General features: G+C 48.6%; 1 protein-coding gene across 1 annotated transcript in view; it reads left to right on the forward strand.

The window, feature by feature from the left end:
- Positions 1-201: 201 nt before the first annotated feature.
- LOC144129752 (uncharacterized) overlaps positions 202-24,925 on the forward strand; it is a 53,641-nt gene continuing 28,917 nt past the window's right edge. Inside the window, exons 1-4 of the mRNA XM_077663831.1 lie at positions 202-405; positions 451-601; positions 1,132-1,253; positions 23,371-23,520. Of these exons, the coding sequence (XP_077519957.1) occupies positions 202-405; positions 451-601; positions 1,132-1,253; positions 23,371-23,520 (627 nt within the window). The remainder of the gene's footprint in view (positions 406-450; positions 602-1,131; positions 1,254-23,370; positions 23,521-24,925) is intronic.

Here is a 24,925-nt window from a genome sequence, read left to right on the forward strand (position 1 = left end):
AAAGCCGAACGATTCCTAGAGTCCAGAATCCAGCTTCCAAACGAGCCCGTCCGCGGTTACGTTGAAGAGATGAAGCGCCTTTTTCGCAGCGCCGACCACGAGATGACGATAAAAAGAAAGCTCAATTTTTAATGGGCGGCGGAAAAGAACAACCTCTTTACAGGCCTCGTCCGCCAGCCGCCAAAAACATTGGTTGAATTCATGCAAGAAGCCAGCACGGTCGAGAAGACCCTCAACGTCTGGGCTCGGCAGTATAAGCACCCTTCTCTCTGTGCAATCCGTCCGGACACGACGACCACTACCAGCGATAACTTGCGGGAAGTTACCCGCGAAAGCGTCCGCGAGGAGCTACGCCGATTAATGCCGTCCTCCCCAAAGCCCCATGCAGCGACTCTCAAGGATGCGGTAGGGAAGAAGTGAAACAGGCACTTGGCCCCCCGACGGCCACAGAACCCCAGGCCATCACCTAAGCCGCTGCAGTACACACTCTACAGCCCCAACGACAACCCCTACGTCCTCACCGACATGCACAACTTCTTCCCGAACGCCTCCTCCCTGCCCCCGCCCCTTCAGTCTATGAGCGGCGCTCAAGCGACAGCAAGTGCGACGCCTGGAGGACTTCCGACAAGCGGCCGTTGTGCTTCCATTGCGGTGAGGCCGGCCATATTCTTTGTCACTGCCCGTACCGACGTATCGGTCCCCACCGATCATCACGCATTTTGATGAAAACACCGATACTGAAGATCATACCGACGCAAGTAGCGTGGGCCAAGGCGCCGTCCTGACATCATCTGGAAGCTAGGCGGCGTACTTGTTCAGGAAAGCGACGGGCTGGAAAAAGTCATTGCATATACTAGCCGTTCCCTTTCCAAGGCCACGGCTAACAATTCGACAACTAAGAAGGAGTGCGTTGCCATCAGATGGGCTACGTCGAAATTCCGCTGGTACCTGTACGGACGACCGTTCAAGGTGGTGAGCGATCACCACGCGCTGTGCTGGCTTGCCAATTTGTAGGACCCTCTGGCCGCCTCGCTCGATGGAGTCTTTGCCCCCAGGAGTTTGACGACACCTTCGTTTAAAAGTCCGGACTCAAGCACTCTGACACTGATTGCCTCTCGCGAGACCCTTCAGTTGCACCACCGCCGGGCGACGATGAGGACGCCTTCCTCGAACCTATCAGCCGCAGCTCTTTTGCACAGCAGCAACTCTCGGACCCCGGCCTAAAACGCCTCACCGAGTACTTGGAAGGCAAGGTTTCCTCACCCCCCGCTTCAGTCAAGCGAGGACTGTCTTGCTTATGCGTACATAATTATGTCCTCGAGATGAAGAACTTCGCAGCGAAGAAAACAGCCTACCTCCTTGTACCTGCTTGTCTGCGTGAAGAAGTTCTACACGCTTCACAGGACGAGCCTACAGAAAGAAAGCTCGGATTTTCTCGGACCCTCTTTGCATTCAAGACACGTATTACTGGCCCCTACTGTCTGCCGATGTCGCACATTATGTGAGGTCCTGCCGAGATTGTCAGTGACGAAGGACCCCTCCCACTCGACCAGCAGGATTTCTGAACCCTATTGAACCCCCTTCAAGGCCCTTTCTGCAGATCGCCATTTGACTTGCTTGGCCCTTAAGTGAACGTCTAGAAATAAGTGAATCACCGTAGCGACCGATGCTGTTTTTCGAAGAGAGTCTGTCAAGGAAATTGCAATCTCAGAATACTGCTGGATGTAACGTTGGTAATAACTAGTCAGGCGAAGAAATGCCCTCATTTCAGTTTTATTTGTCAGGCCGGGATAGTCGACCGCGGCCGCTATGTTGAGTTCAGATGGTCGGCGTTTACCCCGCCCAACATTATGCCGCAGGTAACTGACTTCCTCCCAGCTCAAGTGACATTTCTCCGCACTCACAGTGAGCCCTGCTTCCATAAACTTTTCCAACACAATTCGCAGGTGATCTAGATGATCTTCCCTGGTATTGGAAAAGACCGCTACATCATCGAGGTACGGAAGAGCGAACTTCTCTAGTCCGTCTAGAACGCGGTTCATCAGACGGGAGAATCCGCAAGGAGCATTCTTCTGCCCAAACCTAAGCATCACTGGGCGGAAAGTCCGTAACGGTGAAATAAAAGCTGCATAGCGACTCGCACGCGCAGTAAGCGGAACTTGAACAAGGTCCAAGGTTGAAATGTACGTGGCCTTGGATACTGTCTCCACCCTGTCCAATATTGGGTATAGGGTACTTCTGATCAACTGTTACCGAGCGTAAACGCCGGTAATCTATGCAAGTCCTCAGGTATTTGCGTGGCACTTAAACTAATATCAATGGTGATGTGAAGTCACTCTCAGATTAGATTATCACACTCAGGTCGCAGATCCTGTGAATTATAGCCTCCATTATTTCCCTTTGTTTTGCAGATACGCGGTACGGCTTGGGACGGATTAGTTCTTCCGTCAGTTCGATGTCATGCTCTATCAGGTTTGTTTTGCCTGGTTTGTCTGAAAAGACGAATGAAAAATCTCGGAAGGGTATATGCTTGGGCTTGTTGGTTCATAACTTCAAGGTGAAAAACGTAGCGCAAAGAAACGAGGACACAGAAAGACAGACAACACAGGACTACAAATCTCGGACTACCTGTCCTAAGTGGCCCTTTTGGGTTTATTTAAATTTGGTTCTGCCTCAATCTTGGCCAGCAGGACGCTGCTTGTAGTGTCTCCAGTTGTCATACAAGGAATCTCAGCAATTTATTCTTCTGGTAGGTTAAGTGCTAGGTTTACCAGCGCCTTTCGCAGAATGGAAGGCTTCATGAGATTACTGTGGTACACTTTAGAATGTTTTCTTCAAGTTTCACCTCATAATTTGTGTCTGAAAGCTTGGACACCACTTTGGCTGGCCCTTCCCATTGGACATCTAGCGGCGTCTTTTTCGAAGGGCAAAGCAAAATGGCTTCATCACCCTCTTTGAGAGTTCGCCTTCAGGCTGTTCTGTTATAGCGCGCCTTAGCAAGCGTCTGCGCCGCTGTCATATTGCTTTCAACCATTTCACGGGTTTTCCCCATGCGCTCCAACAGTTGTAACACGTAGGAAACCACGTTAGGATCCTCTCCTTGGCCCTCCCACAATTCTCGCAACAATCGGAGCGCATTCTCAAGTTACTTCCGTAGACGAAGGTCGGCCGGACTGAAACCTTTGCTCTCGTCAGGAGCCGACCTCAGGGAAAACATTGCCGCGGGAACGCAACCTTCCCAGTCATGTTTGTTCTCGAAACAAAGAGCCCTTAAAATGCGTTTCAAGACGGAGTGTAGTCGCTCAACTGGGTTCGACTGCGGGTGGTTAACAGAGCTGTGCACGACCTTAATTCCACATCGTTCAAGGAATGTCGTCGTGAGACAGCTAGTGAACACGTTTCTGCTGTCACTTTGGATTTCTGACGGGAATCCGACATGCGAAAATATCGCCAATAGGGCATCAGCAACGCAGGTTGAACTTAACTCTTTCAAGGGGATTGCTTCTGGAAATTTTGTGGCGACGTATAGCGCTGTCAAAACATGGCAGCAACCCGACTCTGATACAGGCAGCGACCATACGATGTCAATAACTAGCCGACGGAATGGCTCAGTAATTATGGGGACAAATTTCATGGCCGCCTTCCACTTGTCAGTGGACTTTCCAATCATTTGGCACGTGTCGCACGAGCGAACAAGCTCCTCGATTTCCTTCCAGCAACCGGGCCAGTAGTACTACTGTACTAACCTCGCTTTCGTTTTTAGGATGCCTAAGTGGCCTGCCAAGCATTGCTGTGTGCAATGTCGAGAAGCTGTTCACGACAATTCAGCGGGACCAACAACTGGTCGTACACTCGTCCTTCAGTTTCACAGTATCGGTGGTACATTAGACCCTGTTTTTCATAGAACGAAATGATCTTTTTTGAGCACCCTTGCTTGACACTCTCTAGCAGAGTACTCAGTGAAGCGTCACTTTTCTGCTCGGCAACAAGCGTCGCTTCGTCTAGCTGAGCGAGGTGCTTCACACTGTTGGTTACAGGAGTCAACACAGAGCCTACGTTCGGTTTTTCTCCAGCTAGAGCGATAGCTTCTTCTCTGCTCTCCGTTCGCTGTCTCGACTTACCCTCGGCATCTGAAGCGCGAGGCTGAACGCCTGTCGAAACAGTCCTTGGTTCCGCTGTTGCATCTACTGACGATGCCACTAGCGGTGTGCAGTCTAGCGTTCCGGACAGTTTGCGTGCCCTTGATCGGGTTAACGCCATGTACGCTATATTATTGGAGAACGACTGCCCTGTACGTGCTCAGCATCTGCACAGATTTGTTAGAAAACAGATAAGGAAAATGAACAGGTAGGCTAGCGGAAACTGCCGCCTCAGTGTACAATTTTCCGAAAGGACGTTCTATAACTACCTTCGCAAGCGGCAGGTAGGCACTCTGCTCTTCTGCCAGTTGCCGGATACACGCACATTCCCCAGTAAAGTGCTCAGGAGAAACGCACAGCGGATGAGCCACATCCATGGTGGCCGCAGAATCTCTGATAACTCTGCCTTTCTTGTCGCTTACTAACAGGTGCTGCATGTACGGCTGCAAAAGCCGCAGGTTTTCGTCAGAGTTCTTAATACTCGCGAAAACGACTTTCTTTTTGCAGTTTATAGTCAAATGGCCTCGTATTTTGCAGTTAGAACAAATAACTGCCTTTCGCGCCTCCAATGGGCTTGTGTTGTCACCACGTGACCCAGATAATTCTGCTGATTTGGTAGATTCATCTTTGTACTCTATTAATCTCTCCCGTATTTGCGGAGGTTTCCTTTGAAAATTTTTATGAGAAGAAGGAAGTCTTCTTCCTTTGGGCTTGCGGGAATCATAGTCTGTTCTGCCGATTTTTTTCCGGTTTTCCCGATTTCGAGCGTAAATGTTTGCCAGTGTAGTAATCTTCAGCCAGTTCGGCTGCTTTCCCAGATTTAGTTGTTATTCTATCCTGCACCCAGAGCCTAGTGTCCTCCGAAATTTCTCGATATAATTGCTCCAGGGAAATGCAGTCGACCACTTTGTCGTGATCTTCATATGCACCCGGCGCTCATCAGCCATTCTTTTAGGTTAGCTTTAATCTGATAAGCATATCCTTGGCGGGACTCTGTACCCCTTCCTCGCATGTCTAAACCACTGGCGAAACGCTTCAGTCGAAAGACGGTATTTCCGCAACAGCGCCGCTTTCACCTTGTCGTAGTCCTGTGCATCTTTGTTGCTAAGGCGTGCGACTACCTCGGAAACCTCCCATGAAAGTACGGGCAACAATTTCTGTGGCCACTCGTGGTTTTCAAAGCCTACTTTTTCGCATGTGCGTTCGAAGTCCACGAGAAAAAGTGCTATGCACTCGCCCACCCTAAACGGCTGCAGAAGGTCCCTCATTTAGGGCTGTCTACATAAAAAAACAGCGCACCCCGTAGAAATTCGAGGAGCTTCTATCTCGAGTTTTTTTCATCTGCGGTTCATGCTCTCTTTGTTGGGCTTCCTTTTTTCTATCGAGCTGCTCTCTCTGCGCTTTCCGCTCAAGCTCTACAGGCCGCTCCTTTTTCTCTTCGCGTTCTTTTCTGTCTAGAACTGCCTTCCAAGCCTCATCGGCTCCTTCCTCAGTCACCTTCTCTACCTGCATTAGCTCCAAAATTTGCTTTTTGCATTTTGCTAAGCCAACTGAAATGCCCAGCTCCTGGCAGATTTGAAGAAGGTCTTGGACTTTAAGCCTGTTTATTCTGACTTGGAGCTCTGTGCCGTATGCCCTCCGCTAAATTTTGTACACAGAACACCCAATTGTTGGCCTGTGGAAAATTTTCAGCAGTGATCTAAATGCACCAGACTCAACTAACGACCCTCTGCGTTAGAGAAATCTGGCGAATCGAGAAGCAAACACGCGGCACTTACCAGATCGGTATAGCTGACGCCGGCTTATCCCACCGCTGCCACCACTGTTGCTGGGGCTTGGTCAGCGACATCGACGCCTCCGGCGTGGTGTCGGGCCCGAGTCAACAGAGATACGAACTTGCGGGAAGACGAAGAGCTTTATGCAAAAGTTTACAGATTGCGGGTTGTCGACAGAAGAGAGCTGATACATGGTGGTGCTCTCTATAAATAGAGTAAAAGTTCCCCAGGTTCCTACACGTTGTACCTATGTTTTCACGTCACATTACGTAGCCGTGGGTGAGGGTCAGGAGGACCGCCCAGGGACGAAGGGCAACTTGGCGCGGGTTTGTTTATGAGACGCGCATGCGGCCCAGCACTTCGTATGTTGGATCCCAGCTTCTGGGAGCAGACCGTGGCGTCGGTCGCAATCTTTCCGCCGCTGGCAGTATGGCCCCGGAGTCTTGTCTCTGCAGTGGCGCGACCAAACGGAGCAGAGCAGTCCGAATGCGTGGTATAAACAAATTTCTTGTGTTGCCGTCGTTTACTGCTCAGTTTCTCCTCCTGGTCAAGATCCCTCAGAAGCCATTAAGCCACTAAACGTAGGCTGGGTTGGAATCGCTGTGCAAGAGCTGTTTACTGATGCCTGGTGCGAAACACTTAGGGCCGTAAGTCACGTTGAAATCGCTCTCTGGGTACAACAGACTACAGTTATCCTGTATCACAGTTCCCACACATCCTATTCACGATTATTGCCCGCACCATCCATGAGAAACTTGGCTCACCATTCCCTTTCCTCACAGAAGCCCACCAGCTTTTAGTTAACTATGGGATTTTCGGTACCGTACCGAGAAACATCACTAGGCGTAGAATGTCGGACATTAATTGCAGCCGCCCTCCCATTTAGGGCCCTGCATTTAGGTTTAGATGAGTCTTGCTGTGATGTGCGGATCACCGAACCAGTGATTTGTGAGAAAACTGGGTGGCTGCTCGCTAAGCGGCGTGGTATAGCTGCTGCACTCCCAGAGTGTAGTCGGTACATGGATTGTGTAGAGCCCTGCAGCGGCGTCCGAACAAAAATTTCAGCGCAGCTATCTACTCTCTTATTTGCACGGTGCCTGTGCCTGTGCGGCGTGCATGCCTGTGCTGCAGCGCTCGAATGCAAGCATTTTCGATGAAACTCAGTAGCTGCTTTAAATTCCGCAGGCTTGATAACCGGGACAAGCGTGCTCACGACTGTGCGTAAAGTTCGCGGCGCGTGTTCATGAGAAACCATGCAAGAGAAGAAACGAAGGTCGGTCAAAACAGAACAGTCGTGATGCGCATGCTACGCTCCTTGCACATGGGCTAAGGGGCCATCTCAAACTCCGGCAATAGCGATCCAATATGACCAAGAAGGTCACAGTTTAGATATCAGGCGTAAGGAATCCGCTTTCATCGGCACAGTATGTCATTGTGAAAACAGCAAAGAAGCTACGCATGAGGTGAAACAATCTGCACGTGGTTCAAGGTGAATGTGATTCTCATAGTACATATATCTTCTTTCCAGTTAACCTTGTCCTGTGCCAGTTGCAGCTACCTTATTACCGGAAACTTCCTAAACTCATCGGGCCCACTTTATCTTCTAACTATCCTTCCTACAGTTGCCTTCTCTTAGAATACAGTCCGAAACCCTAAGGGACCATGGGTTATGATGGCTTCAGATTGCATGCCCTGTTCATTGTTGGGATTCAGGTAGCGTGACTGTAGCGGAGAAAAGACGAGGACGATCGGAGGAAGAAAACTTGAAAAACTTTATAGAAGGACTATTTACATTATGTACAAGTACGGGCTACTGCGAGTGCTTCTCAGTAAAGAGCTTCTTAGGAGTCGGGAGTCTCCGATACCTCTCAAGAAGGAGACTCTCCCCTGGCAGTAAACCAGCAGCTCCTTAAATACTCTTCGTATTCCCCAGATCCCTAGCTGGGGAATACAGTTCGAAGAATGATGTCCAATCACACGATGGCACTGATGGTACCACCCACGGCAGGGCGGTCCTGATGTTTTTTCGCAGCTCGGTCGAGGGAAACGGAACAGGACCCGGTCACGTTGTCGTCCCCGCGGCCTCCAGGTGGCCGCGCACGTGCGTCCGGACCGCGCCCATGTTGACCCGGGGTGGGGGGGGGGGGGGGCACCTGCATGACACAGGAATGCAGGCTGTCTCACAGCAGGTGTCGAAAGATCCTGCACTGGTGACCAGAACGCGGAAGCTGTGTCGAAGGTGCGGCACTCGGGCAATTGTTCAAATCCAGCGTGACTGAAGGGGACCACACTGATACCGCACTTCGTCGTGGCGAGGACCGGAACGAATACGCTTATGGTCGTCGCTGACAATCCTGTTGAACACGTGGGGACGCTATTATCGTCGCTGCTTCCGGCATTCCTGTTCGAACACGTGGGGACCCTATTGTCGTCGTCCCCTCTGACAGTCCTGCAGTCACATCTCCGCCAGAGGGCTCACCCACGCTCGCGGTGGTCTTCAGGGAATCCTCCCCGTACCCAACTTCGCCGAATTCCACAGCAGGAAGGAAGCTCGAGCCCAACAGCACACCCGCCGCCAGATACTGCGCCCAGAAGAGGAACTGCTCGCACGTAGCTCGTCTGACTGGGCGTGCCAGGAATCAGATGCTCTTTGGGGGTATTCTGATGACCTTCAGTGCTGAAACTCGGCATCGTTTTCCCTCGTCAGATGGCCGTTTTGGGAAATTCTCTGCAATGCTAGCCAAAAGGGATCACAGACGCCCAACCACACCTGACAAAAGCACGTGCCCTCAGAACCCACTGATCCCGCCAGACCAAAACTCAGGGCCAAAATTGCACTTAGGAAGAAACTTCAACTAAAACTTGAAGAGATCAAATGTTTTGCCTGAACGAACTCATGACACATGGTGTCTCCCGACGGGTAGTATTGACAGGGCACATGTCCAAGGCGTGTGCTCCCGCTCGAGGCGCACTTGGATAGGAAAAAAAATTCGCTAAATGAAATCAGGTTGGTGCTTACAGGGCACGCGGTACGGGAATAGGTGACTTCATTTGGCCGATGTGGCGTTCAATTTTGCCCGCCCCAATACCTAGAGTCATGGTACGTTACACCACTCGCTCTTACTTATCCTTGGCCCAAATAAGGAAGCGTACTCCTAGGTATGTTACCAGATTATGAACAACATTACTGTGAAGAAAGTGGGAGATATGCGCTCTTCATTAGGAATAGAATTTGAAATAAACCTCCAAAACTACAAGTTTGGGGGACATCCCCTTTTGTAAAATCTTTCTTAGATAAAAGGCTCGGCTTAGCCCGTCGGAATTTGTGTGGAGCTTGCCTTTCTGGTAGCGAACCTCGAAGCTGTGGTGCTGGAGTGTCCGGCTCCACCTCAGTAGACGACCATTTTTGGGCCACATATTGTGCAGCCAAGTCAAAGGGCAATGGTCCGTTTCTTCTGAGAAACGGGACCCGGAGACGTAGCATGCCAGTTTGTCTATCGCCCAAACGAGACATGCGCATTCTTTTTCAGACGTGCTATACGCCTCTTCCCGCGTGCTGAGCTTGCGGCTCAAGTAAAGGACAGGCCGTGTGCGCCTGCCATCGCTTTCCTGGCAAAGAATAGCGCCTAACCCGCGGTCGCTGGCATCACATTGTATGATAAAGGGTTTCGAGAAATCTGGCGCAGCCAGTATTGGGCGCTCGCTTAAAGCCGTTTTCAGACTCTGAAATGCCTTCTCTTTCTTTTGGTCTGAAAGAAAGATTGGCAGGCTCACTTTTTCTCAGCGCGTCGGTCAGGGGGCTGGCTAAATCAGAGTAGCCCTTTACGTAATGCTGATAATAGCCTGCTAGGCCAAGAAAAGCCCTAAGTTCCGATTTTGTGGTTAAGCGACGGTACTCCACCACGGCAGCCACTTTAAGTTCTGCAGGTCTGCGTTGGCCTCGTCCAACCACGTGCCCAAGATAATTCACTTCGGCGCACCCCAGGTGGCATTTTCCCGCCCTTACCGTTAAACCAACCTCAAGCAGTCGACTCAACACAATACGCAGGTGTTCAATGTGCTCCTCCCAGTTTTGTGAGAAAACGGCCACGTCGTCAAGGTAGGGGAGAGCTAAATCTGCAAGTCCCCGCAGTACTTGGTCCATTAGCTTTGAAAAACAGTACGGAGCATTTTTCAAGCCGAAGCTCAACATTACAGGGCGAAACGTGCCCGCGGGGGACACGAATGCTGCGTACCTGCTGGCACGCTCAGTGAGTGGCACCTGCCAGTAACCACGAACTAAATCCAGTGTGGATATATATTCTGATTTAGCGACTGTTTCAACCCTCTCCTCAATGTTCGGAATGGGGTAGGTCTGGTCCACTGTGATTGAATTCAGTCTCCGGTAGTCCACGCAAGGTCTCGGATCCTTGCCTGGAACCTCTACAATAATGATTGGTGACGTATAGTCACTTTCAAAGGGCACTATGACGCCAAGTTCGCACATACGGCGGATCTCAGTGTCAATGATTTCTTTTCGTCTTGGAGAGACACGGTACGGTTTGCTCCTGATTGGCTGTTCGCTTGACAGCTGAATGTCGTGTTCGACGAGGGTTGCTTTTCCTGGCTTGTTTGAAAACACCACCTCAAAGTCGCGGACGACGCTTTTTTTGTCTCCTCGTTGATTTTCCGACAAACGTGGCTCTCTGTCGATTGAATTTAGTAGCGCATTCGCTGCTTGCTCGTCCTCATGAGGGGCATAAGGTATGTCCGAGATCTCTTCCTCTGGCATGTTCAGCACCATGTTAACCATGGCCTGACGCTGCACATAAGGCTTCATCAAATTACTGGGATTATCCGATTGTGTTTGTTCTTAAATTTGACCTCATAGTTGGTGTCCGAAAGCTTGGACACCACCTTAGCTGGCCCTTCCCATTGCACCTCAAGCTTGTTCCTTTTTGACGGACGCAGCAACATCACCTGGTGACCAGGTTGAAAGGTGCGCTTGCGTGCCGATTTGTCGTAGTACACTTTAGACAGTGACTGCGTTGCTCTGACATTTGCTTCCGCGAGGTCTCTGGTTTTCGCATGTCTTTCCAGTAGTTTCAGGACGTATTCCGCTACACAGGGATCTTCTCCGTAACCCTCCCATGACTCCCTTAGCATGCGCAATGGGGTCCTCAAGTCACGCCCGTAGACTAGTTCAGCGGGGATAAATCCTGTGCTTTCGTGGGAGACGGATCTCATTGCAAAGAGTGCTGCTGGAATGCAGCCTTCCCAATCTACGTTATGCTCAAAACACAGAGACCTAAGTATCCGCTTTAGCACTTAGTGCATACGCCCGACTGGATTTGACTGAGGGTGGTGAATGGAACTGCAGATTATTTTAATCCCACACCGTTCAAAGAACGTTGTTGTCAAGCAGCTTGTGAACACGCTCCCGTTATCGCTTTGTATCTCTGCAGGGAACCCCACACGAGAGAAAATTGCCAAAAGGGCGTCTACAACACATGCGAAACTCAGATCCTTCAAGAGATAGTCCTCGGGAAATTTGGTTTCCACGCACAGTGAGGTCAGAATGTAGCGACAGCCAGAGTTGGACGCTGGCAGTGGGCCGACAGTATCTATTACAAGACGCCGAAAGGGCTCCGTAATTATGGGAACTAGTGTCATGGGTGCTTTCCATTTATCCGTCGACTTGCCGACCCGCTGGCAGGTGTCGCAAGATCTAACAAGCTGTTCCACATCTTTCCAGCAGCGAGGCCAGTAATATTCGAGGGCCAATCTAGCTTTTGTTTTCATTATGCCCAGGTGGCCCGCCCATGCATATCCGTGTGCGAGCTCTAGAAGCTGCCGCCGGTACTTCTCAGGCACTAGGAGTTGCTCATATGCGCGTCCCTTTGAGTCGCAGTATTTCCGGTACTGACGGCTTGATTTCTCATGAAAGCTGATGTTCTTTCTAGCGACTCCCTCGCTCACCTTATTGCTTAGAGTTCTTAACGATGGGTCGTTTTTCTGCTCTGCAATAAGTGCTTTCCTATCAACCTTAGTCAACTCCTCCCAACAAGTCGAAGCAGGTGTTAATATCGAACCCTTCGCGTTGGTTCCTGTTGCCCCAATCTCTACGGAATCGGCAGTTCCTTGGATTTCATGAGCTACCGCTTGTTCGGGAACACCTTCATGGTCATGCTCATGTGGTTTAGACGGATCAGTTTTTCTGCAAGGATCCCCCGGCTGGTCGGGAGAGTGGTTCGGTGCCTGCTCAATTATCGGAGCGCAGTCGGGTTTCTTTGCGAGCTTTCGCGCTCGAGAACGTGTTAGCGCCATGCAAGCCAAGCCCGAGGTGAAAGAGAGACCTTTCTCTTTCAGCAGCTGCTCGCATTTGTTCGAAAACAGGTAGGGCAAGTGTGTGGGCAAGTTTGCGCTAACTGCCGCTTCTGTGTCTAGCCTGCCAAAAGTCCCCTCTAGGGTCACGTTCGCTATAGGCAAGCATGCACTCTGTTCTTCGGCGACCTGCTTAATCCAGGCGCATTCGCCGGTGTAGTCCGTGGAGGAAACACTCGACGGGTGAGCAACATCCATGGTAGCCGCTGAATCCCGCAGTGCCCTGAATTTCTTGCCATTTATAACCACGTCCCGCATGTATGGCTCCAGATATTTAAGGTTTTCCTCCGACTCTCGCATGCACGCGAATGCCATCTTTTGCTGTTTGCAGTTCACTGAGATGTGACCCTCCTTGTTGCAATTATAGCAGACAATGGGCTTTCGCACTTCAAACGCGCGAGCTCCAAGTGCCTGCTGTTTCGGCGAATCGGCAGATTTGGGTGACTCCATCTTATTTTCGCTACCTCCTCCTTTTGATCCCGCATCCTCTGTTCGGCGATCTCGGCGTGCTTGTGGGGTACCCTTCGGTCGGGGATTCTCTTTAAATAGCTTTCTCCCTTTCCTAACCTGTTATCGTACCGTGCCTTGCTTTGGAGGTTTCGGCGAACGTAATACTCGTCTGCGGGCTGTGCTGCTTTGTCTAGGTCTATATCTGTTAGCCTATATTGCAGCCATATCCTCAGATCTTCTGGAATCGCGCTATAGTACTGCTCTAGTGCGATGCACTCCAGGACCTTGTCATGACTTCCGTGCACCTCAGCGGTCTTAAGCCACTAGTTTAAGTTGACTTTAAGCCGGTACGCGAAGTCAGTATGCGACTCTCCGCCTTTCTTTGCCAGCCTGTATCGCTGCCTTAAGGCTTCAGCAGAAAGCCGGTACTTTCTAAGCAGTGCGCTCTTTACCTTCTCGTAGTCATCACACTCTTCCCGCGAGAGGCGAGCCACCACTTCGGCCGCCTCGCACGGAAGGAGAGGAAGTACCTTCTCAGACCAAGCGCTCTTGTTGATGTGCACGTTCCCGCATGCGCGTTCTAAATTTACCAAAAAGAGTGCAATATCGCCTCCCACGCGGTATGGTGACACGAGATTCTGCAATCTCTGCCTCCCTTGCCCCTCTACTGAAGCTACAGGGCTAAGACGCGCCAGGTTCCCTCCGTTCGACGCGATTTCGAGCTCCTTCATTTTTCGAGCATGTTCTCTCGCTTTTTCCTCTGCCTCACGGACCTCCCGTCTCTCTTGAGCCAACCGAAGCTCTTCTCTTTCTTTCTGCTCGCACAATTCCCGTCCTTCTTGAGCCAACCGAAGCTCTTCTTTTTCTTTCTGCTCACACAATTCCCGTCTTTCTTGAGCCAACCGAAGCTCTTCTTTTTCTTTCTTCGTCCAACAATCGTTTCCAAAGCCTCGTCGACCTCCTCAGTAGTCACCTCCTCCTGCCACGTAACCTCGAGAATTTCTTTTTTTCTTTTCGCAGAACGTAGCGAAATCCCCAGCTCCTGGCAAATTTCGAGCAGGTCCTGCACTTTTAACTTCTCGATCGTGAGTTCTACCCTGCGTTAGCAAGCCCACTGAAACAATACCCCTAGCTTGAAGTGGACAAAGCAGTTTCCCTAAATCAATTTCCCAGACAACAGGAATCCGCACCTAGCATCTGCCTGTGATAGTACAGTCTGGCGAAATGAACGGAAAACATTGGGCACTCACCCTGCCAAGGTATAGCTGACGCCTGTCAGTCCCGTAGCTGCCGAGGTCCGTTGGAGCCGGTAACTTCACGTACACATCCCACCGCTGCCACCAGTTGTTGGGCTTCAGGTAGCGTGACTGGGCCGGAGAAGAGACGAGGACGATCGGAGGAAGAAAACTTGGAAAACTTTATACAAGGACTATTTACATTATGTACAAGTACGGGCAACTGAGCGTGCTTCTCAGTAAAGAGAGCTTCTTAGGAGTCGGGAGTCTCTGATACCTCTCAAGAAGGGGGCTCTCCCCTGGCATCAAACCAGCAGCTCCTTAAATACTCTTCGTATTCCCCGGATCCCTAGCTGGGGAATACAGTTTGAAGAATGATGTCCATTCACACGATGGCACTGATGGTACCACCCACGGCAGGGCGATCCTGATGTTTCTTCGCAGCTCGGTCGAGGGAAACGGAACAGGACCCGGTCACATTGTCGTCCCCGCGGCCTCCAGGTGGCCGCGCACGTGCGCCCGGACCGCGCCCATGATGACCAGGGGGGCACCTGCATGACACAGGAATGCAGGCTGTCTCCCAGCAGGTGTTGAAATATCCTGCACTGGTTACCGGAACGCGGAAGCTCTGTCGAAGGTGCGGCACTTGGGCAATTGTTCAAATACAGCGTGACTGAAGGGGACCACACTGATACCGCACTTCGTCGTTGCGAGGACCGGAACGAATACGCTTATGGTCGTCGCTGGCATTCCTGTTGAACGCTATCGTCGCTATGGGGACGCAATCGTCGTTGCTTCCGGCATTCCTGTTGAACGCTATCGTCGCCAGGGGAACGCTATCGTCACTGCTACCGGCATTCCTGTTCGAACAAGTGGGGACGCTACTGTCGTCGTTCCCTCTGGCAGTCCTGCAGTCACGTCTCCCCCAGAGGGTTCAGCCACCCTCCCGGTGGTCTTCAGGGAATCCTCCCCATGCCCAACTTCGCCGAATTCCACACTAGGAAGGAAGCGCGAGCACAACACCATGCACATTTCTTTTTGGTTTCGACTGGGATATAACCACCTTTAGTTTGTTTTCTGACCAATCCTGCTCTCTTCCTGTCTCTTAACGTTAAACCCATTATTTTTCTCTCCGTAGCTCCCTGCGTTGTCCTCAATTTATGTTCCATTGTGTTCGTCAGCGTCAGCGTTTCGGCCCCATTGGTTAATTGTGGTAACAAACAGCCGTTACATAATGTCCTCTCGAGCGATAGTATTAAACTGACATTCATGATGTGAGTATGCCTACGAATTGCGCAGCACCTTATTTTATTATAGGTGGCCCTTTCAGAAAATCAATGAATGGAACTTGCCCAAGTGCATCGTAGCCGTATGGAACACTTGTAGAGGGTGCCTCTTGCTGAGTGCGACTGTCCAGTTGGAACAACGGCAGCAGCGAAGACTGAGTACGGTTGCTCGGTGGCACTGTTGCAGTAGCGTTGTCATTAGTTGCTTGCTGCCTCGTCGTATGAACCTCAGTTTTGTGTCGTCGCGTGACGCCTCTGTTCATGCTGACCAAAGGCCGACTGCCGGCCTGTTTGATGAAAGTTTCTTTCTTTTAACCAAGCTGGGTCGCTGGCGAAGTTCCTTACGTAAACGATGTGATGTTTATGAATCCGTAGTCGGTCATTTCTTCCCGCCTTCTTTTGGTGGGAGTCCGACGGCTTCAGGTACGTTAATGCGGTCGGAAGTTCACGACCAAGCATCACCATGGTTGGTGTTTTCCTCTTGCCGGCATGTACTGTTGTGTGCTGCTTTTGTAGAAATCGTGACTGTTGACAGGCGGTAGGGCTACGTTCCTCGTTTGTAAGCACATGATTCAGTTAGAAGACGATGCGTTCCCCTTGACCGTTCTAGGAAGGATGGCATGGAGCACTTGTGATATTTTTCACTGAGTTTCGTTTTAAAGTCTTCTGTTTCCGCTGAGACAAGCTGCGTTCCGTTGTCGGTGCCGATTTTTCTACATACAGCGAGGGTTGTAAAAATGTTTTTGCACTCTAATTAGGTGCTGCGAATGTATGCTCGCCATTTCTCGTACTTCAAGGGGTTTGCTGAATTTGTCGACGGTAAGCAAGAACATGCAGCCCTCGATGAGCATTTCAAAATTTATTTGAATTGTATCCTTTGGTTCTGTTGTTGTTGGTCATTCTGGAAGCGGCGTCTTCGCTGGCGTCCTTAAGTTGTACTGGGATGGTATGCACTCCTGTACAGCCTGTTCTGTGTCCTTGCTGAGACTAGACCACCAAAGGTAAGCTCTATCATAAGCCGTTTTTGCGACGATGCCTCTGTGTCCTGAGTGAATAATCGTTAGAGCTTCGGGGCATCCTGCATTGAAATTATCACTCGTGAGACCCTGAGTAAGCACCAATGAAGAGTTGACAGCTCGGGCGCTAGCTTCACATAGTGTCGGCAGTCATAGCTTTTCAGTGCTGGCTGCTTTCCTTACTGGGCGGATTGAAAAATCGCTGACAGTGTACTGTCTTCGCTCATTAACCCTGCCTTGCGTTGAGGTGAAAGTTGGATATCAACCGCACATTCTAGTACTAGAACATCGCAGGAGGCGATGGATCCTCGTCGTCTTCTTGCAGGGGCACTGTTTAACGCATCTGCGTTATGACTGCGATGGCCTTCTCTGTAAACAAGGTCGTAGTCATAGGCGAACAGCTTCAGGCAACATCTCGTAATGTGAGATAATAGGACTTGTGAAAGCGGTTTTCTCGACAACAGAATGCTGAATAATGGCTCGTGATCCGTGATGGTTGTCACCGGTCTTCCAGTTATACATTTCGTGAAGAAATCAACAGCAAGTATTACTGCAAGTCCTTCTCGATTTAACTGTCCATAAGTTTTTTCAGCTCTACAGAGCGTTCGGGACACTCAAGGATGGTTGCTTTCCTTCTGCTCTCGTCAATCTGTGACAACACGGCGCCAGCTGAGTAGGGCTAAGCGTAGCATGTTAGGAGAAAAGGCTTGCGTTTGTCGTAGTGAGCAAGCGCTGTGCAACGTTTAATTTGCTCCATGAGCTATTCTGAAGCCTTGTAGTGTTCGTTCCTTTATATCCATTGCGTTGCCTCGTGGAATAGCATATAGAGTGTTGTGGCCAATGTCTCGTGTCCTTGAGGAAGCGGTCGTAGAAAGCAAGCAGCCCTAATGATGCCAGGAGCTCAGCTTTGGTTTTAGGCTCTTGTGCGTTTATGATGGGCTTATCCTTCGCTCCATTTGTATGCACACCTTGGACATCAATGCATTTTCCTAGGAATTCCACACTGATGGCCCCAAACCGACATTTGTCTTTTTCAAAGCGCGCACCCATATTGTTCAATCTTGACAGTACTTGCTCAAGCCGCTCACTGTGTTGCTGGGACGTTTCTAAGTACAAAATTATTTCGCCCGGGCACACGACGATGCCAGAAATTCCACCAAGAGTCGTTGCCTTGATCCGCTGTCATATTGTCGGTGCTGCTGAGATCCAAAACTGAAGTCATTTCACTATGTACAGACCATTCATGGTGTTCGCCGTCAGTACTTCTGCTGTGTTTGTAGTCAACGGAATTTGCTGATAGAGCAAACTTTGTGATAAATGGTCCGTGGCCAAGCGTGGGATCCCCACCCAGCTAACAGGCTGGGTTATTCGTACCGAAAAATTCAAAAACATTTTTGAACAGAAAATAGTTAATGAACGCATTTTTTTTGCATATTGTAAGACATCGCAACAACAATCAATATATCCGCAGATCTCCCGTCTGCAGGCTTTCATTTTCTTGCTATTAACATTTTTGCTATCGTCAAAAGAGTTCCTTATTGCTTTTCTAAGGCGGTCTTAACTGCTTGATGCGAGCTATAGAAACGCTATAAAAACAAGACTTTGCTACATATGGAAAGAATAGACTATTGCTTTAAATACACCTAAACCAGTACTTTCCAGTTTTGCAATATTCAAAAGTTTTTTGAAAGGATGTTGGACATGCTTATTACATTGTATGGGGGGGTGCACGCTTCTCGATCACTTCGTTGAAGGACAGAGTCGCAAGAAACGCAAGTAGTAAAGAGCTCCCCGCATATCTTCCTGCGTCACAGTTTGGCGGGGGTTCATTTCTTTCTCAATTTTTTAGCTCTGTTTACATTTTTCTCAATAATTACTTTTTGCCTGAATTGTTTGAATGGGCTTGATGTTCCATCTGCTTGCCATTCCCTCTGCGTGGCAATAATACTACTTGCTCAAATGCCAGCAGACACATATGCGCACGCCAGTGCGTCAGTGAAGGCTTCCAGCATTGCATAGCATCTGCAGCTCTGTTATTATATTCGAAATTTCTGGCTTGCTATATACCTCCTGAAGGGTTCATACTTATTTTTTTGACGCAATCTGGATTACTGGCGGCCTTTTTAACCGCGTGTGCTCTCAAATTTGCTTTTTACAGTGAGGTGCGGTTAAACAGGTCGAAACACTTGCAATGAGGGCACGTGAATTGTTGCCGCTGCAGCGGGTAGATAGCACCTTCTGTTATGGGTGAAGGCTGAACTCTGTGGTTTTATCATTTTTCTTCTTTGGGTTTATGCCTGCGGTGGAAGCTCGTGTTTAAATTTGGAGCGTTTCATGTGTAGCACATGCAACTCTTCTGCCCTATTCTGTTGTATCATGTGGTCATGTGGTAGGACATTATTTGTGAAAAACTTGAGGCTGCATGAAATATAGCCTCATAATTAAAAATAAAAGGTAAACAACTTGAACCGTGTTGGCTCCTTGCAGAGCAGACTCATTACTTACATTCACAAACATGAATCATGCAGTTATTTTTAGCCTGCGGAGACGTGCACTGGTGCAGATTCCCGGCAGGTTGCTGGTATGTGTTTTGCCGAGATTCTCTTCTTCTTTCATGTACTGAGCCGTTGAAATCCGTAGAACATGGCAAGTACTGCCACACAGTGATCGTCGTTCAATCATTATTTCGTGAGACACGTCGTATCTGATACAATAAACATTCAAAGTAAACTTGCACTAAAGCGGAAGCAGTGTGCCGTGGTATTTTTGCTTATGTTTCTTGGTAGCAATGCGATAAGAAGACGAAGTAATCCAGCAGCAAGAATAATTGCTGCAACAAGTGAGCCGGCAACATTGTGGTTATTTTTTTCCTGGTGTGTTTTAGCGTTTTTGTGAACCAAGTTTGACTCTATCCTGCTAACAGGTTTTTAAATAAATATGTCAACTTCATCTTTGAAGAATTTCCCGTTTATCTGGACAGTGTGATCGAAGAAGCTATCCGTGTCGTATACAAGAGGAAATGAAAAAAAAAACACTTTGTGCTGATGCTGGTACTACTAAAAAAGTCGGCAGATACACTTGAGACTGCTAACGTGTCAAAGGCGTAGCCCTCCTGCTTACTTTGTGAACGCAGTGACCGCGCGCTCCTGAGAGTTGTAACCCGAAGCCACGTAGCTGGCAATTCTACCTCTGTATGGCTCCGCGTAGCAGGCGCCGCGACGCCGCCGCACCCCTTCTGATCTGCGCGCAAACTTCGTGAAGGCAGTCGCCGCCTTACCGCGAACCGCGTTCCGCCTTGAGGGTATGACGCGATATGTAATCGGATAATGCTTGTATATACGGAATTGTTCTTCTTCTTAACGTTCATAGATCCCTGGGAGTCCTCATACCACTCCTGGCGCAGTGGTGCAGCGGTTAAGCGATGCGCCACTGCTCTGGGATAACAGGATCTGCCACCCGTGAAATTTGTGTGATGCATGCTGCTCTTCCCGAGCAACCTCGGGTAACTAATAACTACTTTAACACAGGCACCCCCCCCCCCCCCCCACACACACACACACAGTCACGGACGGACAAACGGACGGCTACATGCTCGCGGGGATATCATGATGAAGGGTCACATGGCCAGCGCTGATCACATGGGTGGTCGTTGTTTCCAATATCACGTGATACAGCCTAATAGTGCCATCACGTCATCGGTGACGTTCACATGGCGCCACTCAGCCAGAAATTGGCGGTTAAGGGCAGCGCGGAAATCTTCGCGCCTGACTGTGTCCGCGAGATGTAGAATACAGCCGGTGTTGACCCAGGAAGGCAGTACGAGGAGTGAACTAGCTCATAGTATTCCACCGCAACGATACACGGCCAAAGAAGGGAAGAAGGAAGAGAAGAAGGGCGAACAGCACAAGGAGTGCACTACCACATAGTTTTTCAGCGCAACGGTACATGGCCAAAGAAGGGAAGAGGAAAGAAAAAAAGAAGGGCGAACACAGCGGTGTGTTCGCCCATCTGTTTTTTGTATTTGGCCGTGTACCGTTGTGCTAAAAAACTATGAGCTTAAATCAAGAATACCAACTGGCGAAAGACCTAACTCTGCTGGAGTGCACTAGGTCAGGCCCAGTGGGAAGGGTTTGAGAAAGCATCTTAGAATTCGCAGCACCAGTCCTGGCAAATAGAGTGGTAAGTTGAATAGATGGGAAGTTAAGGTAGTTGCCACTGAATAATGTAATAAAATTCGTGAACAGAAGATATTTTCTCAAAAATAAACTTGCCCTACCAGAGACGGTGGTGCTTATGATAGGTTTAAGGTTTAAGATGGAATGCTTAGAAGGGTTTACAACTCGCGAGAAAGCTCCACCGTTGCGCTCGGTGGGTGGTAGCACACATAATTTAAGGTGTCATAAAGTGCAGATGCAGACACATCTGTGAGTTCCAAGGTGAAAGTGATTCAAAAAATGAACCGATGTTAGTTGTTATGGCAACGAGTGAACTTCCTCGAACGAGTGAACTAGAAGCCTTTCGCGTCGCAGATAGTGCTGCCGTCTGTAGACTGCCCTCTATTTGTGACACAGCTTTGTGTTCGCGAACCTTTTAGTCACGCTTCGGCCCTTATCCTCCCACCTGATAAACTATCACCACCGAGGAGTCAGAACTGGGCTCCCATGTGATCATGATAATTTTCACATTAGGAACTCAAAATGTCGCTCACCTTGGGCTATATTTCAAAGTTGCTGGTGTCAAAGCAAACGCTTTACCTCGGGCACATCCGGAATGTTACAGTGGGGAATATGCATCAGTAGACGAAACACAGAGGTCACCATCAAATTTAAGAATAGAATTGTGCAGAAATTCTTCCTCTATGAGTATGATGATTGCTTACGTAAGCGGGACAGGATTTAGATGTCGTTGGATTTTATTACACAATAACATCTCCAGTTCAGTTTCTGCATAGTGTGTTTGCGAAGAAGATAAACGTTTGGTCATATTAGCTCTTGCATTTCTGAGTGCCATGACCTAAAGATTTGTTTAGTGGAAACAAATTCTAATGATTGAACTTTTCCGTTCATACCGTTCTAGGATAATTTCTATGCACGCCGATACGCCCAAAACACGTTGGCCTGTCACACTAAGCGCTATTCATTAAGTGGGAGCTCACAATGAGCAGGAAAAAATTTGAACAGGAACTAGCGATATATAAGATAAGAAAGAAGATAACTTTGAATTATTAACCAGTAGAACGCGAGAGCAATGTAATGCTCGAAAATCTTAAATTTGAGCGTGACATATGGGATGAGCCCACAGGTAAATGACAGCACGAGCTCTTAATATCGATGCAGTTTTTCAGACAGTCAGCGCCCGTCTTGACTTCGTCCTGGGCGTACGGTCAGCGGTGGCCAATACGCGCCATGTAACAAGGTAATTGCGTTTACCCAATGTCTGGTCAGAGACCCATTACCCAAGCGCAACACCCCTGATAAGCTTAGCACCAGGTCAGACAAACACACATGGATAGAAAAAACTCGTTGCGCTAGAAAGAAATGACAAAACAAAACGAGGCACACAGGACAAGCGTGCTTGTCCCTTGTGCGCACTTGTCCTGTGTACTTTGTTTTGTTTTAAACACTCTTTCTACGTTGTAGCGCGTTTTTTCCATCAATATGTACAACCAACTAGCCCCCTTTGCTGCCTTGCTTAAACACACATGTTGCTTTCATTAATGATCGGTCGCCACCTTAGGCGACACTGCATAGATTCAGAATTTGCTTGGTATAACAGAAGCTGTCGAAACAAAATACTTAACTTTAGAACCTTTATCAAATCGTGATAAGTAATGCCGAAAAGAAAGCTGTAGTTGTGCGAGCTTTTGATAGTGGGTACTAAGACTTGATCAGCTCAAATCTGTTCACAGTGTTATTTAATGTCCAAAAATAACTAAAGCCGCAAAAGAACTGGCCTTGGAGCTGAAAAATAGAAGGCAGCTGACAAATCCCGCTAGCATTATAAAGGCGTTTTAAGGTCGCACGTGAATGTAGAAATAGGCTTCAAACATAGATAAATTTAGGAAGCTCTTAATCACACGCACCGACGAATGTGACCACTGTGACAACACATTAGATTGTGCAACGTACATTCCAATCATAGGTGTCTGTCTTAACGTAGCTTTATAAGATGCCCCGAATTTGTAAACGAAGCGTCGGAGCCGTGCGTGGGGCCAATTTCGACTGTAATAGGCTTCCCTGCAGATCTTTCAACAGGGCTGATACGCAGGCGGCAGCCGCTTCGTGGAGACATATTTAGATGGCGGTATATTGATATTCAGAAACTACATAATGTCACAGGTTATGTGAATATAAGATGACGATTATAAACAGGATATGTGCGCTCGAAATAGCGCAGATGTCCTTACCACCACTCTATGTAAATGAGCCGCAGAAGTAGGTGGTGCGCTGCAGCCATATCTTGGAGCACGGTGAAAGTTTGTATATAGCAGTCAGTATAAGAGTAAATGGAAGCCGTGCTTGGTCGCAACGCATGCCAAAATACTGCGGGGCGTTCTATGGTCCCTGAAAATGTTGTATTGTCGTCTGATTGTGTTCATTAAAAATTTAGCACTTTCTGCGACTATGCTCGCTCTTTGCTTAGTGCTTATATTCCATATTACATCAATATTAGCCCTTTTGGCTTGTGCATTGTATTCTGTATGTTGTTTATTGCGCGTTCTAATTGCTTTGTTGAGATTATAATTGTTCTAATTGTTGTGTTGAGAATCAAGGTGCCATTTCTAGGGACATTCTTCCTTTACTTAAAAAGAGAAGGCCCGCACCCATGTTAGTCGTCAACCTAGATATCATAATTTTTGTGAATAAATAATAACGATGGAAGTAATAGGCTTTGGCCCTTTGACTGAATAATGAGGCAAACACTAACGTAAGTTTGGCTATTATTATCTCAAACGTACATTAATTTATGAGAGTCTTGCAAAACTGGTGGCTTTATCATAACTGCCAGCCTCTGCAGAGTAGTGTATCTATACATGTGTCGCCAAATTTACCGCTTATGTGATTGGAAAGAACATTTCTCATACGCGATTTTTTTCTTGTTTTCAGAACAACCAGAAGTTATCTGCCGGATCCGATCATATTGTCATTGAAGATGGAGTCGTAAGGTATTTGACGAGCACTTTCGAAGTACCAAATGTTGATTTCGGAACATTCATGAGAAACGCGTGGAGACAGCACGAAGAAAAAACGGCAATAGTAAGTGTGCAGATGACGTTAACATCTTGTGGTGCCCATGACTAATCAAGCCGAACAATTTTACTGGATGCACTACGAATTCATTTATTTTGCAATGTCCTTTTCGCGTCGGGATTGATCGATACCAATGGCATGGTATACACTAACGGGTGCCCATAGACGATTATTTGGAAGATGTGCTGTGTTTCCGACCTAACATTCATTTGATCCTTATGTCACTTACGCAAGAAACACTAATCATTGCAACTGAGGTTTGCTTGAATTACAGGAGTCAAGTCCAACATTCTTAGACAAAAACTGTGAACATTCGAGAATTGTAAGCTGCTATAATATGGGAGTAATTACTCATTTGCATCCGCCCAACCGCAGCCATACGGCTACAAAGGAAAGCTATACAGCTTCCCCAGAAACATTGCAGTTAAAGAAAAATGCGTCCTGGTTCGGGGTTCAAACCATGGACCACCGCTTCACTCGAGCAGTTGCTCTGTCAACTGCGCTAACCGGGACCAGCACTGTTCCCACTTCGAGTTATTGATCAATTCCCTCTCTCCGTACCATAAGCTTGCCATCCCGGTTAAGAGTGCCATCTTATGTTTGCTTTATGTCTGCGTAGCAGTATGAGCATTCAGGACAGCTGATGAAAATTCAATATTGACAGCTGGCTGCTGTGTGTCTGCGAAGCCTAGCCGCATCTGTAAACTAAGGAAAAAAATTCACGCAAGACACCAAAGAATGCTCTGTGCGACCCGTTCTAGATCTCCTTTCTGTCCACAACTGTCGCATCAGTGCCGCAAACTAGGATAGCTTCTTCATCATCGTCATCGGCCGACTATGCCCACTGCAGGGCAAAGGCCTCTCTCATATTTTTTTTTTCAGTTAACCCTGACCTGTGCCAGCTGCGGCAACCCTACCCCGCTAACTTATAATTCTCATCCACCCACTTAACTTTCTGCCGCCCCCTAGTACTCTTAATTTTCCTTGTAATTCAATCTGTTACCCTTAAGGATCACCGGTCATCTCTCCTTCGCATTACATGCCCAGCCAAAGCCCAGTTATTCTTTTTGATATCGACAGAGATGTCATTGACCTCTGTTTGATCCCTGACCCACTACGCCCTCTTTCTGTCTCCTAACGTTACACCTATCAATTAACTTCGCATCTCTCAAAACTTAAGGCAGCACCTGCCAACACGCAGCTCGGCATTAGCAGAAAGCACAGACTGGCTGAATTACTTCGAGACAGTGCAGGTCATGTGTATTTTGCCTCAAAATTTTCTTTACATGGAATGCCACCCAGCACCTCCACCAGATGTCTCGAAGTGGTGACTGCAGTCCAGAGAGCAGAATGGCTGCGAAAAGGTGTCCAAACAAAACTCTTTATTTGGGCTGACTTACGTCCACAATGG

The sequence above is a fragment of the Amblyomma americanum genome, chromosome 4, assembly GCF_052857255.1.
Source record: "Amblyomma americanum isolate KBUSLIRL-KWMA chromosome 4, ASM5285725v1, whole genome shotgun sequence".
Lineage (NCBI taxonomy): Eukaryota > Metazoa > Arthropoda > Arachnida > Ixodida > Ixodidae > Amblyomma > Amblyomma americanum.